Source organism: Phoxinus phoxinus, assembly GCF_949152265.1.
Source record: "Phoxinus phoxinus genome assembly, chromosome: 1".
In the NCBI taxonomy this organism is placed as follows: Eukaryota; Metazoa; Chordata; class Actinopteri; order Cypriniformes; family Leuciscidae; genus Phoxinus; species Phoxinus phoxinus.
In genome coordinates, this window is record NC_136876.1 from 38397948 (window position 1) to 38415212 (window position 17265).

At 38.1% G+C, this 17265-nt stretch overlaps 1 protein-coding gene across 1 annotated transcript in view; it reads right to left on the reverse strand.

Annotated features, from left to right (window-relative positions):
• The window catches only part of grb2b (growth factor receptor-bound protein 2b), a 49079-nt gene that overhangs the window by 10458 nt on the left and 21356 nt on the right, over positions 1 to 17265 (reverse strand). Inside the window, exon 4 of the mRNA XM_079617498.1 lies at positions 2427 to 2524. Within this exon, the coding sequence (XP_079473624.1) occupies positions 2427 to 2524 (98 nt within the window). The remainder of the gene's footprint in view (positions 1 to 2426; positions 2525 to 17265) is intronic.

A 17265-nucleotide genomic window follows, 5' to 3' on the forward strand; every position in this document is an offset into this window, starting at 1 on the left:
AACAGAGATTGTTTTGGCTTCTTAGCGGTTCTTGAATAAAGATATTTTCCAGCTAAAGTCAGTTTTGATTGATTTACTTTTGTCGCAACGATCATTAGTTATTAAATTAGAGACCGCTAAGACGACACCGTTCTCTCTACACAGACTTTATACACCAACCTGTGAGAAACGCTGATGGCGCTCACGTGCACATTAAGAATGAATTCTATAGGTTTGCGCATTTGAATATATGTGCGCAGGTTTGTAATTCCCCACAAACCAAGCCTTAACAAACTACTTGTCTGGCCTTAAACATTTTTAGACAGAGTTTTATCACAGGGAGAGGCTAGTTGGCACAACAAACAATTAGAGTACCTTAGCAACTTGCATTACTAACAACACTCTGGCATCATGGCGGCTAACTGTTGCTTCATTTCCATTTCAGAGAGAGGGGGAAGAATGTCTTTGATTGGAAGATCCTGTTCAGCACCTCATTGTGTCATTACAAGGGTTTCGATTCTCTCTCTCAGGCAAATATTAGTCAATCATTCATTCATTCATTCAAGCGAGAGAGAAACACTGAGACGAATAAGGAAGAGAGCGGGAGGAACAAACCGGATCATGCACATGTACAAAGACTTTGAGTTCAATCAAGCTGATTGGTATCAAAAGGGCAACAAAGCGTTCCCACGAAAATCACCAGGAAGTTCACCGACAAAAAAGAAGAAACTCTGCAAAATGGAAAAGTAAACAGACCTGAGAATCTGAGACGATTATTGATATAATTCCTGAAATGTTCAAATTAGAGCTCACACATTATTAGTCTCACTCTCTGGGCCGATGGACTACAGAGTTTCTTTAAACGTACAAGTCGAATGCCTTTGTGTGCTGTTGAACGCAGAAACATTTAATTCAAAGTGAAGTTATTTGGTTGGATTGTTTAAAATATTAATTACGAGCTCTAGCAGGAATTCTGCAAAGCAACAGTTAAAACAGACTAAAAACAGCCAAGGCCTTACACATATATACACAATTAATATATATATATACATACACTGTGTATATAAAATTTTACACATATTATATACAAATATTTTATGTTAGATGCGATTAATCGCAATCAATTAATTTGACAGCAATAATGTACAAATGATTTTATTGGCAATATAAAATTAAGCAACATAAATATTGCAGTGATTAACATGTTTTTATTTGTAGTTTCTTATACAACGCCGTTAAAAATTTGAGCTCTGTCTTTTGAATTGATAATTTAAGAAATGTAAAAATATATTAAAACCAAAACCAGTTATTTAAAATTGCAATAATATTCCACAATGTTACTGCTTTTACCGTATTTTCCCAAACTTTTAAACAGTTCTATTAAAGCAATAAGCGCCTTGAAGCCGTGTTTTACAGTGGATTTAGAACAGCTAAGGGGCGTTGATGATTATGGCTTACAGCTTATGAAAAACCCCAAACTCAAAATTAGATTTTTTTTTAAAAAGGCTTTCATAAGCTGTAAGCCATAATCATCAAAATGATAACAAATAAAGGCATGGAAATTCTCACTTTGCATGTAATGAGTCTATATAATATATTAGTTTCTCCTTTTAAGTTGAATTACTGAAATAAATTAACTTCTGGACGATGTTCAAATTTTTCGAGTTTCACCGGTGTATGTATGTATATATATATATATATATATATATATATATATATATATACACACACACACACACACACAACAACTGCGAAATTAAAATAGATTGAGTAAATATTGTGTAAAAATTGAAAATAAAAGATGTGCAGCATCCACTTGTCAAGTCTGTTGGTATATTCTGAAACTCACACTTTCAGAATTTAAATCAGTTTTCATCAGTTTAGAAGTTCGGTTCTAATGAATCGTTCAAAACAATGATTCACCAGCATGCGTGTTATTTTAAGCTATTCTAATACATAAATATCAAGATGTACCTTCTAAATGATGTAATAAATGAACAACATCTACAATTGCTGCTCACCAGTCTTTCACGATTTACAGTTTAAGACCCTCGCCCCTCTGAGCAGAGCTGTGTACAGCTGTTATAAAATAATTACAGTAAATCTCCTCAATAATACAGGCAGATTCGTCAAACCGATGTCTGCAATGAACAGAAACACACCAGAGGAGTTTCTCTCAGATTAGTGAAGTCATGTCAGAGAAGTAAATTCTCTGAATGCCTGAAACCGAATACCAAGAAAATGACTCTTGTGGAAAATAACAAAAGATTCAGCACGGTTCCTTAAACCTTAAATTAGAAAGAAAAATTATTCTAATTGAAGCTTTTCTTAAGGTGGAAAAAGAGGAACTATTCGTGTCATTTCATTTGGTGACACTTTATCTTTAAAGCTGTGAGTGATCTCAGAGTGGTTTGAAAGTGTAGGTGGCGGAAGTATCTTGTACTCACGGATGCGCCTTCATCTCAATGTAGTTTTTAGGAATGAAACCGTCTTTGCCGTTTAGTTCTGCTTTGTACCAGTTCTGATCACATTCTTCATTTAATACCTGCGAATAAAAGAGAAGACGATACTGATTAAACATGATTCACGATTATCCAGCGGTAATTGTACATTACACCTTAGTTTGCATACAGCATTATGCTGTCAGGCATATAACAGGGTTTAAAAGAAAATCCTGCTGAATTATCACAAGCATGTGAGTCACTGTGGTCAAGACCACTATCAAAGAAGCCAAACATCAAACCAGCATTAGATTGTCAAACATCTGTGCGAAAGTGTAACGCAAGGGTAGTCATGCTAACTCCCAGTTCAAACCACCTGCATTCTGGTCATTTATCTTATTTTTAGCATCAGTATATGTATGAAAATGAAAACAAGTGTGTGTGTGGTTATGGGTTTACTTTTAATCTGATTGGACGCTAAATTTATCCATCGACTGAGGCTTTATCAGTTTAGGTTTCCGAGAACCACCACTCTGATTAAATCGATTACATTTTCAATTCCAAATGTCAAAATTGTATCAATTATTTTTGTTAATGTCTATAAATGATGCTGTTGGAAACGTTTAATTCTGTTCAATGAAAGCAATAAGACCCCCAAATGGGAAAAGCATAAAAAAAGGTTTAAACTTTTGCTGTAATCAAACACCATCCCTATAAGTTAGCAGCAAATAAAACATATCCTAAAACCAAAAACCTAAAAATATGACAAATTAAATATTAGATATCACTTTTCTATTTCTGATGTGCTGCACAGCTACTCCAGCTATTACATTTTTCTTTGATTGCCAGAAATTAATTTATTATTTACAAACTGATTGACACGTCTGAATGTGACTTATTCATTTAAATAAGATCTGGCCATTATCAAAGTCAGCTGTTTTTTTGATCTATTGCTATAAATTATCTCTCTTTTTTTTGGCATATTTATAGAAATTAAAATTGTGTGTTATATGATACAATATATCATCCGATATTTGGATTTTTTTTTATTATAGGCACCGGCAGGTTTTTCTGTTTGGCCTATAAAGCCGTGTGTCCACCAAAGCGTTTTTAGCCAGCTGAAAACGCCGAGCTATGTGCGCTTGAGAGCGTTTTGGCAGCACATTTTTTTTTTCAGTTGAGATACTTCGTTAGCCTGACTACGTCAGACTTCCTACTTCCGCTAATTTCATTTCGCTCCTGTATTCAGTCTGAGATAGCGGCCTATCTTTCAGTTTTCCACCGGCCTTCGGACGGCCGGGCCAATCAACGAACAGAGGGCGGGCTGAGAGCCGTGACGTAGACGCTAAGCGCCGAGTTTTACATTGTAGGTTAGAGAAATCGAAAACCGAAACGAGACACGGGATGCAATTCGCTGTTATGGAGAACCAGTGCCGCCGCTCCCACCACGGAACCAAGAGCTGAGGAGGCACCAAAAAAATAGCGTTCCGGGAGTCTCCCGCATATTGATAGCGGCTCACTGATGTCCGCGAATTAGTTAAAATCTCCGGAATCTAGAGCGAGCGCGCCCGCGAGACAGAGACTGTGCTCCAAACCGCGTAACGCGTGCACGGCAGAGAGGGAGAGAGAGCAAGAGACCGCGCGCGTGCCTCATGAAGCTTCTCGGGGTAGAGGGCATCATAAAGGAATTATGCTTAGGGTACCGAAATGGCTAGCAGCGGCACTGGCTGTGTTTAAAATATCTAATCCTAAATTTGAGAGTTGGCTACAAATATTTTCTTGTTTCACTCTGTCAAAAATAAGTTTAGAGGCCGTGATTGTACCGTGGATGCGTAGATTAACGACACATAATCTGCAAAAGTCATTTACAGCCATGTTCACTCCGGTATTTCGCTCGCATCATCATGTGTTTACAGTGTAAGTTCGATCATAGATTTGAGTTCGATGCATGATGTCTGTGGTTCGATGCGGCTGTACAGGCGCATAACATACGTCCTAACTAAACTTATCTGATTGGCTTATGGGTAACCAATGATTTTAAACTTCAGACAAGCGCCCCCTAGCGAGAGAGAAAACACTTCTCTATTATGCCATTCCAGACTCTGTCTACGAAGCAAAGTGAAGTAGCAGAGTCTGGTATTACCAGGCTAACGCTTCGTTGCTATGATACAGAATATCCGTTGGTCGGTGTGGTATTAGTCCCGACCCTCCTCCACTGTGATTGGACGGTTGGGTAAAAAGTTACCGTGATGAGCTCGGCGTTTTACCCAAAGTTGAACATTCTTCAACTCTCTGCGACCTGTAAAAAACGCCGGACGCTCAGCACTTCAGCGTGAAATAGACGCTCAGCGTCTCGTTACGCTCACTCATGGCGTTTTAAAAACACGGCGCTCCCATTGAAAACAATTGAAAAAACACGCCAGCCGCATGAAAAAACGCTTTGGTGGACACACGGCCTAAGTGCCGGGAGCAGCTTTTATTTTGACAGTGATGGGACTTTTATTTTGACAGCACTAAGAATGCCAGCAGCTGAGCGCAGATGCTAGCATAGGAATTAACAATTAAATGATTATGTTGGAAATTAATAATCCTGAGTAAAGTCCAGTGAAAGCAATAAGACAAAGTCCAGATGGGCAAACAAACACTCAAAAAAATAAAGGATTACATTTGTGCTGTAATCAAACACTATCCCTTTAATTACGTTAACTGTAGATAAAAACAAGATCTTAAAAACAAATATCTTAAAATATGACAATTAAATATTAGATATGTCTAATATGGACAGATGGCTACTGATAAAAAAAAATTGTCCTGAGATTGTTACAAGAGAGCAGCTTTATTCAGATTCTCTGCATTGCCAATGTCCTTTTCAAAAGCATTCAGATGCGAGAGGGAAGGTGGAGGACCAAATATCTGCCAGAGAACAGACTCAAAACTGTGGTTTGGAGGAAACAGAGCGTGCAACATCCTTCCGCTGCAAAGATTGATGGGTAGACAACCAAAGGAAGAGGAGAGAAAGAGAAAGCCTGTCAACATGGAATGGACCATTGACCAAAAATGGGTTGGGAACAATTAAAGAATGTGAGAACATCCACTAAACGTCCAACCTGATGCCCATTTCCACTTGAAATGGCTACAAATGATAACAGAAAACCATGACGGTGGAGTTCATATGTGGTTTTAACACCTGGTTAGCACTTTTGCGGTTCACTTTTACTTTGAATTTTGCTTGTGAACAATGCACATGAGATCTATAGCCATCCACAATCCAAGTATAACTAACTACAGTCACAATGCTGTTTCCAAATTATAGACGTACTCAAACCTGCGAGTAGTTTACGTTTAGAAATAAGCCAGTTTTCATGATGCATGGTACGTTATTTTATAAAATGTAAACCATTTAAACCATCATTTTAGCTCTCCTGTAGCTCAAACAGTAGAGCGTTGGTGCTTGCAACACCAAGGTCATGGGTTCGATTCTCAGGGAAAGCAAGAACTAATAAGAATGTAAATGTGTACACCTTGAAATGCAATGTAAGTCGTGTTTGGATAAAAGTAAACCACCTTTAAAGATGCAAGTCAATGACAACATTTCCAGCTAAAGCAATCTCTGACCACACATCTAAATTTACGCAAGTCTAAACATGAAAAAAAAAAAAGTTTTTAAAATGAAAACAGACAACTTCTAAGCATACTCCTTCCCATTTTTGGAAACAATGATTGTCTTTTTTTGACTCACACATACAATTTGCTTTGTTCATAACTTAAGTGGGTGCCCAGTCAGAAGTGTTGGGCGGATTTCAGTGCAGCACCAGAGCGGAGAAACCCACAAAGAGAAATACAGAGAGAATTGATTGTGCAGTCCTCTCCCTGATGCATACTTCAAACATAATGGGGTGCTAACAGCTCTCTGCTAAACCCAAAAGACAACAATGAGATTGACACCATCCACTCAGCGGCTTCAATCTGGAGTGAAAGCTACAGATGGCCATCATTTATTTAGAGAGGAAGAGATCTCGCTAACTGCCTGCATTGAGTTTGGGTCTGATCATTTACCCAACCACACATACCGCTTCATCGACACGAAAGGCCACGCAGAGTGAATCTCACGAAGCCCGTTAAAAGAATGTCAGAGTCATACTGCGGCCTATGATCATTTTTAAAATTATATTAATCTTTATTTGCATTATTATTTTCTGGATCGTGTTAATGATAAATTAAACATTTAAAAAGCCCCCCTGCGATTCTCACTAGCCTACTCAAATAAGAGAATGCATGCACGAATAAATAAATAATTGCATAAATAAATAAATGCATAAACAAATGCATGAATAAAGAAATAAATGGATTAATCAATGCATGATTAAACAAATGCCTGAATAAATGCATGAAAAAGTGAAAATAGAGATAGAAATTTTAGCCACCAAAAAAGACATAGCAAAAAGGTTGAAAGTCCAATCAAGCCAAAATTGTGAACAGAAGTCCACTTGAAAGAGAAAATGAAAACGAGTGAGTGAATTCAGACGCCAAAAGGGTTTCGCCAGAAGGGCTGCTGCTTCTGCATAGTTTGAGCTTACCGTTTAATAATCATTTGAAACGCAGCAAACTAGCTCCAGTAGTAATGAAAATATTTATCTTAAACTCTGTCATGGAAATTAGCATGTATTCGAGATTACGAATTCGAGCATTACATGCTTTATTAATAAACAAGCTAATAATCAATTAAAAATGAATGAATACCTGTATGATATTACGCTGTAGCCACATTGGACCAGCGGTTTGGAAAATGGACGGATGGACGATTTAACTGCGGGCGCCATCTTCTGGTCAGGCGCGGGAATTCATTCGATAGCCGTTGAGCGTACATCAGTTGTACACTCGTTATTGCGGTGCATTGTGGGATTGAATGAGTGCACTCTATAACGTCCACTATGGTTTCGGACACCACTACAAATGTCTGTCCCCTCAAATAGTGCCCAGGGGGAGATTTCAGAATGACATGCACATGAAATAATCCAGATTTAAAGTTAAACATTAAACAGACAGTAGCCGCGTTTCCACTACCCTTCAAATTGCGCAAATTGAAATTGCGAATTTAAAATATGCCCAATGGAAACACGTCAATTTCGCAAAAAAGTTTTTCCGCTCGCATGAGGTGGTTTTTCAGGCAATTCGAAAAATTTATATTTTGCAAAACTGCAATGGAAACAGTTTTTGCACATTTACAGTCACCTGACCTAGATGACGCGGTATGTTTGGACAGAATACGAGACACAGTTGTTTATTAAACTCAGAAAAGACTAAAGTATTACAGGAATACTGGATTCTAAACCTCAAAGCAATGCCACAATCAAGACCTCGAAGCAGAAATGAGGGAGAAACACCCAGAAACTCCTCATATGTGCCACTCTCAAGTATAAGGGTCTTTCCTTGCCAAAAACAAAGTTTTAGTCGCATAACATCGGTTAATGTAAGCGCCGTCATTACGCAATAGTTTTGTCGACATTTAGAAGAAAAAAACGCTAAAGTTTTGCGCAAATATGTAATGGAAACACGCTTAGTGATATGAGACTCTCGTGAAGAGCATGTCTGTAAAATCAGACTTTATTCTTAGACAAGTGGCAGTCTATAAACATGAAGACTTGGAGGAAGTGCACAAGATTAAGAAAGTCTGGGTAAAGGTTGAGGGCCTAATGGATGTTTAGCATCATTAAACAAAATAGAAAGAACAGAGTGCGTTCACACAGGTAAAATACCTTGAGCTTTAGTTTCTGGACCAGTTGCAACAGAAACGAGATGGGAGATTTTGAGTGAACAAGATCATCAAGCAACAAGCTTCAGGGAAGCGGCCCCATTCTCTTGTGTGAGAGGGAATGATCGCAGAGAGGAAATGAAAGTAACCCAAAAAGTGCATCAGGGGAACTGTAGAAGAAGTGTTCTTGCATAACTGCCTTTAAGCTTCAAGCAGCTTCAACATTTATTTGACATTTTCTGATCAAAGGTTGACTAACCTCAGATTGTGCGTATATCCGTTACAGGACCTCAACAAAACCTGTTGCCAGAACACTCTGGACAGAGCAGCAACACAAAAACTGATCTTTACAAACACCAAACAAATGGCAAAAAAAACAACAACAAAAAAAAACACGACCCTGAAAACTTAACTCCATGAAATGTCAGAAAGCATATTCATAAAACATTTAGTATAAAATTCTGTCACAGTCATTGTTATGATTATTATATAGCCTACAATGGATTATAATACTGCACATTTCTGCACACAATTTTGCATAATAAAGTGCTATTTTAAATGTGGACAGATGTTTATCTTGCACATCAACATTTTTGCTGAACCGGTAGCAAAAACAACTTGGCCGTATAAATATATCATAGCAGTGCAAAAGTAAACTATTTATCCCCAAAACAACTCCCCAATTACACCACACACACACACACACACACGATTATAATCAGTGGAACTCGTGCCACATCTTGATGATTTCAGTTGATGAACATCCATTTCTATTTCTGATGTGCCCCACAGCTACTCCCGCTAATTCTTCTTTCCTTGATTGCAAGACATTAATTAATTTACAAATATGGAAACTGATTGACACATCTGTGAACGTGAATTTTAATCTTCATATATTTAAATAAGATCTGATCATCATCAAAAAACATCGGCTTATTGTGTTTTTTTGGTCTATACAAATCCTTTTTTCATAGCATATTTATATAAATAAATTAACATCATGTACAAAACCGACTCTATTCTAGAATATCCCATACAAAGAAAATTAATTTTTATTGAAAAAGTAAGAAAAATAAAAAGGTAATATTGCACACTTACCAGATTAACCGTTTACTTTTATTATTCCCATTTAAATTATTTTTTAAAAAATACTATAATCGGATTACAGAATCAAGGATTCTTTTTTTCCCATATCAATTCATTTTACAATTAATTATTTCTAATTTAGCTAATATGTTAAATAAATCAATTTTATTGCAGCAATTGTTATACATATTAAAATTAAATAGCCGCTGACGTAATACTTATAGCTATTTCAAGGCATGCAAGTTGGGCAAGTAGGTCTAAATTATATTCAAATCACATATTTCAGTTTGTAATAAAATAATCTGACAACAATGGTATTACAAATTGTCCTTTCTTGGCACACAATTTCCAGGCTAGCCCAGCTAATGAGCATGCAAGCTTAAACAAATTCGATTGTCTCTTTTAACTCCTCCCCTTATGAGGTTGCTGATGTCAGATCTATATTAGAGATAAACCGGGCAAGCTCAATCCCTCACAACACTCATTTTTCAACTATAGACCATTTTTTTCATCCAATACACACAGTTGAACCTGAAACATCTAATCAGAGAGAAAGAAAAGTATTTGCTTTGTTGGCAGATTCACCAGTGGACACAACTGCGTTCTTGTGCTAAGCTGAACGCAGTGGCCTACACTTTCTCTCTCATTTGCAAACACAATCTCTATTGTCAACATCCACCAGCACTCACCCCCGCTTTTAATCAGACTATGGCGCAACAGTAATGACGCTTTGGTTTTGTGTGGCAGAGATAATCTCATCCACAGCTGTCAAGGCCTTCTGCTACAACCAACAGCCGCTGCTTCCCAGTCTGAGATGAGAAGACACATTGGGATACCCACAATGCACTGCCACCAACTCTACTTCAGTCGATAGCAGGTTGTAACCAGACTAAGAGTTTAGAATATGAACGCTGATGGAGATGACGCATCTGTGGGGACTATGAAGTCATCAGATGAGGGTCAAGGCTAAAGGTTTCATAGCGTGATAGAGAGACAAGAGGGGGGGGGGCGGCAACGCAATCCAGAGAGGATTGTGATGGATGAAGACAGTAGATTATATGAACGTGTGGATTAATCTGGTGTACGGCCCATCATCTGCTGCTGATGGTGACAAAAAATACAAATAAACAAACATCACATTAATACTATGTAAACTTCTAAGAGTATGAATGACCAATTGTAAGAAAATAACTAAAATATCAATGGAGTGATATTAAAATAATGTGAGTGACACACACACACACGTCAACATTTGAAGTTGATCAAAATCAGTGGTTCAGATATCTTGATCCATTTCAAATGTTGACTACTGTGTATTACATTACAATAAACAAAACAACAAAAAAAAACATAAAAAAAATATATAAAATAAAATAATTTTTATGTTGAATGCTGAAGTTTAATACTTAGGGTTAACCCTAAGACCGGGCAATTATAAAAGACGTCTGCCTAAGCAAATGAAAACATCAATGCAGAAAAGCGACCGACTGAAGCAGGAAATCACGCAGACTGTTAGCGTATATAATATAGGCCAGCCGTTCATATCATAACCCTTGTGCTGTTATCAACACGGGCATCCACAACTTCACAAAGGGTCAGGGCACGATACACCACCATAGACGTTGATGTGCACTACAACAAGTCTTCCTTTCATCCCAGCGTCCACTTTCACAAAGACACCAGTGTGTGTGCTAGTGTCAGTCTCTGCGTATGACTGACTGGACGACAGTTCTACAGGCAACAGACGCTGCCAGTCTGTCTGTCTCACACACACACACACACACACACACACACACACACACACACACAGACGCACGAAACCTTCTGGATGCACTTTGCCAAAAACAAAAAAAATTATATTATATATATATTAAATTCTTATTTTAAATTAGTTTTTTGTATAGTTGAGTATTATTAGACTTTTTATTAAATACAATTTTACTTATTCTGAATTTTAAAAAATACACGCCAATAAAATAACCACAGTTTCGTTTAAAGTAACTCACAAAAATTGGACAGAAAATAGGCCTATATCAAAATAATATTACATATCAATATTTTCATATCCCAAATTCAATATATTATTCCCTAAAAAATGCATCCCTAAATTTTTTTTTTTATCAAAGCCCCTTTCACACAGAGCGTTAATCCCAGAAAATTGCTATAAAATTGCAATCCTTCTGTGTGAACACAAACAAGTCCTGGGATTGATCTTGGGATGGGGAACTAGTAACATTGCCGGTATCAGTCCCAGAATGCGTCCTGTGTGAACAAAAGGCAGGACTGATGCCGTAAGGTGTGTGTGTCGTAGTGATGACGCTTAAACAGATCGTTCGCCAGCTTAAGTGAAACGGTACGTGATGCGCTAGTTTATGATCGATTCAGAAAAGAAAAAAAATGCACGAGTGTTGTTGTTTCTCGAGAGAGAAATCGCAGATCATAAGCAAACTCAAGACGCTGCGGAGACATTACACGTCACATCCTGATTTGGGCTGTCACTTTCCGTTCGTAAATCGATTGCACAATCGATCGGACCAACCAACAAGTTGCGAAAATGAAAATAGGGAATTGATTTTAACGGCCTTCTCTTGGAGCGCGTCCAGCTCGTCACGATACGCCCGCTGCGAACGCGCGTCACACAGCCACTGCAGGCTCTGACAAACACACATAACAGCAAATTATACTTCTGCATAATGCTTTCTTTTTACAACAAAAATGTGAATTCTGCCGGTATTCAGACAGTCTCATACAGATTCGGGCTACAAGCTACAATCGCCTACGTATACGTAGGCGAAATTTGTTTGACATTTCTAACCGTAAACACAGCCATGCTGAAGCTGCAGTAATGTTTTTCATTGATGTTACGGCAGTCCACTCTGCTTATTGTTTTTCGAGAATGTTGCACTCTTGTTTGTCATTGTGCACGAAACTTCACGCCAATAAATCATCAGAAATATTGCTGACTTGTGCGCGTCTCAAGCTCCCTACATTCGTCTGATAGTTGTCCGTGGATTTGCCTTTATTTGGCGTTGAAAATGGAGACGTCTTTAGACATGGAAAATCGATTTTACAATCGATTCAATGAACACTTATGTCTCAAAAATAAAATAAAAATTCACAAAACAGACAGCCCTAATCCTGATGTCACGCGTCTTTATGGAATGTGTGTGAACGCACGCCCAAAATCAAACAATCCCGGGACACATTACCAGTGTATTTTCTGGAATCTCTGTGTGAAAGGGGCTCTAGAGACAATAAACATGCGTCATCTTGCTCCTTCACCTGACCCCGGGACACAATCTGAACACCATAACCCTTCCAAACCAAAACCAAGCCACGTCCACCAGAGAATCTGATCTGGGACGCTGGTGGTTCAGTTCTGAATGTGCTTCCTGAAGAAAGAGGAATGGAGAGAGACATCTTGATTAGGGCTGTCACTCACTATACCATTGCATTGGTAACCGAACAATCTGACGACGAATTAAATGCATCAAGTAATCGTGAGGAGCCGAATCTTAATCTGTAAGGATCAAGGAGCAAAGGTCTACAAGGTCTAGCACTTTTGATGGGAGCATTTTATTGAGACGTACAACTGCAGGTAGTAAGACAAATTAAAGCTACTGTAATTAGAAAGTTTGACCTCATTATGGGAGCAAAGAGTCCTTATTGTGCTTATTACTCCCAAGAGTCCTGTTCATCCAGAACGTTCACGGACTCGGCACTCGATCAGACGTGATGTAACTGCGCTTAATTATCCCTACAGATGAGGAGGGCAAGGTCACGCAACCACAAATTACAGTCATTTCCAGGGTTTGATTACAGTTAAGTGGCATTGTTACACTTGGATTTGCATGCGATGCCATTTCTGCTGCCCCTGGGGAAAACATTCATGCAGAAATGCTCAAATGGAAACACTGAATGGAGATGAGGCGACCGGTCTCGGCTTTAAAACAGCATTTGACGTGTTCATTCACAACAGGGCTCAGCAATCAGAGACAGGGAGCCGCAGACGTCAATCAACAGAAATCATTTTCATCCTGATTTACAGCTCTCCCGCTGGGACTTCTGATTGCTCATTAAATACAGCTCGCTTGCACTTGTGCTCAGAGAATCCATTTCATCATATTTCAGGGATTAATGAAGTCTGTTAGAATTGTGTTTCTGAAAACAAACCAAACGAAAAGAGCCCCACAAGTCTCTAAAGTTATGGCTCAAGCCCTTCCAATAATGAAAGGGACTTTCTAGAGATGCACAATATGGATTATATTGATTATTGTCTGATATTTGTGATTAATTTATTGCAAGATAGATTAGATTTGCTGTCATCTCATGCTCACTTTAAATTAATCTTTAAAAAACTTGTTTTCTTGTCATCTTTCACACATTTCTAAATGAATAGGAATTGATCATACTGTACATTATAATGTTGTGATGCCTAAATTCAATTGAAATAATTTATTTTAGTGTTTAGAGTTTCAGTTTGCATGTTTACATGAAAATGGTGTACTAAAAGAGAAAAAAAAAAAATGTTCCTTTGTGTTTTTCGCGTACTGACGACAACGTTGTCAAAATGATCCCCGTTCACACGGAGCAGTGAAACGACAAAAAACGCTGTATTCTACTGCCAGGCCAGTAGTTGGCGATGTCCCATTGTAAAGAAACACTATGCACCTATTGACTTAACTCGTAATACGCATGCTTATGACGTCACTGTTTTCACAAATTCGTGTTTTAGTGGTTTAAATGGAGACGATAACAGTATAATTTTTTTTTTAAACTTACACTTTGAAACCCATTTAAAAAGTTTTCAAGCCCCCAAAACATCGTTGTCATGTAAATGAATGGCCAAAACGCATCGTAGGGCTGCGCGATTACCCAAAATCAAACCGAAATCACGATCTGGCATAGTCTGATTATGAAATCGCAAAGGCTGCGATTTTAAAAAAGGAAAAATAATACTTCTCTCAAAAGAAATTTATATGATAATCCATTTGTTTTCCCCCCCACAGTCGATGCATAAGAGCCTCATATTTCATATTAAAGATATGGACTCGTTTTTGATTTTGCAAACCTCCTATCAAAGAGAAATTAGAAATAAGAAAATTAAGACATTTTCACAGATTATTATAATATAATTTTTTATAATAAATCCTTAGACCTTTCTAATGATTTATAGTCATATGCCTGCATGTTAACAGATAACCCTGCAGTTTTTTTCGTAAAAATAAGTTTTCTGTAAAATATAAATATTATTTTTCTTATTATTATTATTATTATTATTATTATATTGTTATATTTATTCTTAAATACTCTATTTTTTATTTTGAAAATGTTATCACAATAGTAATATTTCTTATTTTGTTTAATGTTTTATTTAGCAATAATAATCATAATAATTATTATTAGTCAATATACAAGCATAAAATGTCTAATTTTGCAGCCCTAAAAACAAGCACAAGAAACCAGGTGTTCTCTCTCACACACACACACACACACACACACACACACACACACACACACACACACACACACACACACACACACACACACACACACACACACACACACACACACACACACACACACACACACACACACACACACACACACACACACACACACACACACACACACACACACACACACACACACACACACACACACACACACACACACACACACACACACACACACACACACACACACACACACACACACACACACACACACACACACACACACACACACACACACACACACACACACACACACACATATATTAGGGCTGTCAAAAGATTAAACGTGATTAATCGCATCCAAAATAAAAGTTTGTGTTTACATAATATATGTGTGTGTACTGTGTATAATTATTATGTATAAATACACACACATGCATGTATATATTTAAGGAATAATTGCATTTATATACTGTATATACATTTATGTAATATAAAATTATATATAAATATTTTATATATAAATATAACCAATTTTTCTTAAATATATACATGATTGTGTCTGTTTATATATATATATAAATAATTATACACAGTACACACACATATATTATGTAAACAAACTTTTATTTTGGATGCGATTAATCACGATTAATCTTTTGACAGCCCTAATATATATATATATATTTTTTTTTTTTATTACTTCATTGTTTATCACAACATTTTCAGTATCTCCTTTTAATATCAATGTATCTCTAGATTTGTTCCTTGTCAGACAAACGTAAATCTTAATGAGAAAGGGTGTCATCATTTACTTACAAACATGAAGACAGTAAGTGAACAGGACACATGGCACATGTAAGGACCAGTGATCTGAACTATACTTTAATCTGTTCCACTCAAATCAAAAGATTAAATCAAACCTATTTAGCTCTATAGGTTGACTAAGTCTTTCTGCTTGCCCATCCGTGAATTATAAATCATGGATTGTGCTGTTATGTAACCCAGTGTCCTTGATGTCACATGAGCAGAAGTCTGTGATCACAGTTAATGACAGACAGTTTATAGACATGTCTCTAATCCAGAGGCAGAGAGAGTGAGACGGGCATTAGCAAGGACGCTCTTAACAAGCCAAAGTGGTGAAGAAGTGACGGGCCGTGTTAATCCCCGCTTTAGGAGGCTGTTTTAATGAGCTCAGCCCACACGGGATTGGGATCTTATCCACCTTGTTCAATACCTGCTACTGTAATCATCCAAAATTGGATTCTTCAAGGGTTGCTGGTCCCTCTGTGGTTCTGCCATTTAAATACTTTGTTCAAAGATACCCCTTTTCCACCAAGGCAGAGCTGGTGCTGGTTCGGAGCCAGAGAGCCTAGTTTCAAATCGGTTCTTTGTTTTTCGACCACCAAAGCACCAGCTCCGAACCAGTAAAAGTGGTTCTTAAGTAGCACCAAAACATTGCTGGGCTAGAGTAAGAACCGCTTGCGTCAGGGGCTGGGGGCGGGGTTACCGTGACCAACAAGACGAAAAGAAACTTGTGACCGCCATTTTTTAAATAGCTGCTAATCGAGCTAATAGCTGCTCGATTGTAATCTCCGTCTATGCAAGTTACGGCGAGCTGCAAAAACGCGTTGGATTCACCGTGTTTGGATGCCGATGTAGTTTCGCAAAGCCATGAGCATCAATAGTAACGCAACCAACGCCATTGTTGATGTAAGGCTTGTTCGAGATGCATCGGAGAGGCGCGGACCGATCAGAGCTCCGGGAGTATTTGGAGAGCATACGACTCCTTGTGCTTTTTGGATCGCTTTCGCAGTGCTTTAATGTCACGCGCCGATCGGTCTGCGTGAAGCCGAACCATCTCGAACAAGCCTGGCGTGTTTTTGTTTGGCGCTGCCGCGCTAGCGCTGCTGGGCAACATGAGATGTATACACAGTGACGTAAGATCTGGCTCTGTTGTGGCTCTCTAGCCTGTGGAAAGGCAAACCGGTTCTTAGAAGAACCGTCAGTAGAACCAACTCCGAAGCGGCTCTAGCTCTAGCTCTGAACCAGCACTTGGTTCTTGTTGGTGGAAAAGGGGTATGAGTTTGTTTCCCTATTGCATCATCTCTTCCATACAAACAACAGGAATTTGTATTTGGAGAAACATAGATAGAACAACTCTAACTAAGATAGTCTGAAAAAGCAGAAACACAGTTTATATATCACACAACATATATTGACAAGTCAAGTTTAAAATAATTTAAAAGTATATCTTTTTGCTGTTATGTTTTTTAAATGGGGGTCATTATGCGACAGGAAGCTGAGGACCGTTTGCAATTCATTTTCAACCTAACTTAAGTCTCTCAGGCTGGCTGTAGTTTCTGATGAGTTCCCTATAGAGACGTCTTCGAGTCACCTTAACCGCTTACAATGGCCGTCTAGACCACAATGACTCGGTCCGTAAAGATCCTGCCTGCTGATAACACTGCCGTGCTGCTGGAAACGGCCCTGACGAGGGCAGCCGCATCCGTCACCGACAACTCACTCGTCTTCTCCATAGTTTGATTTG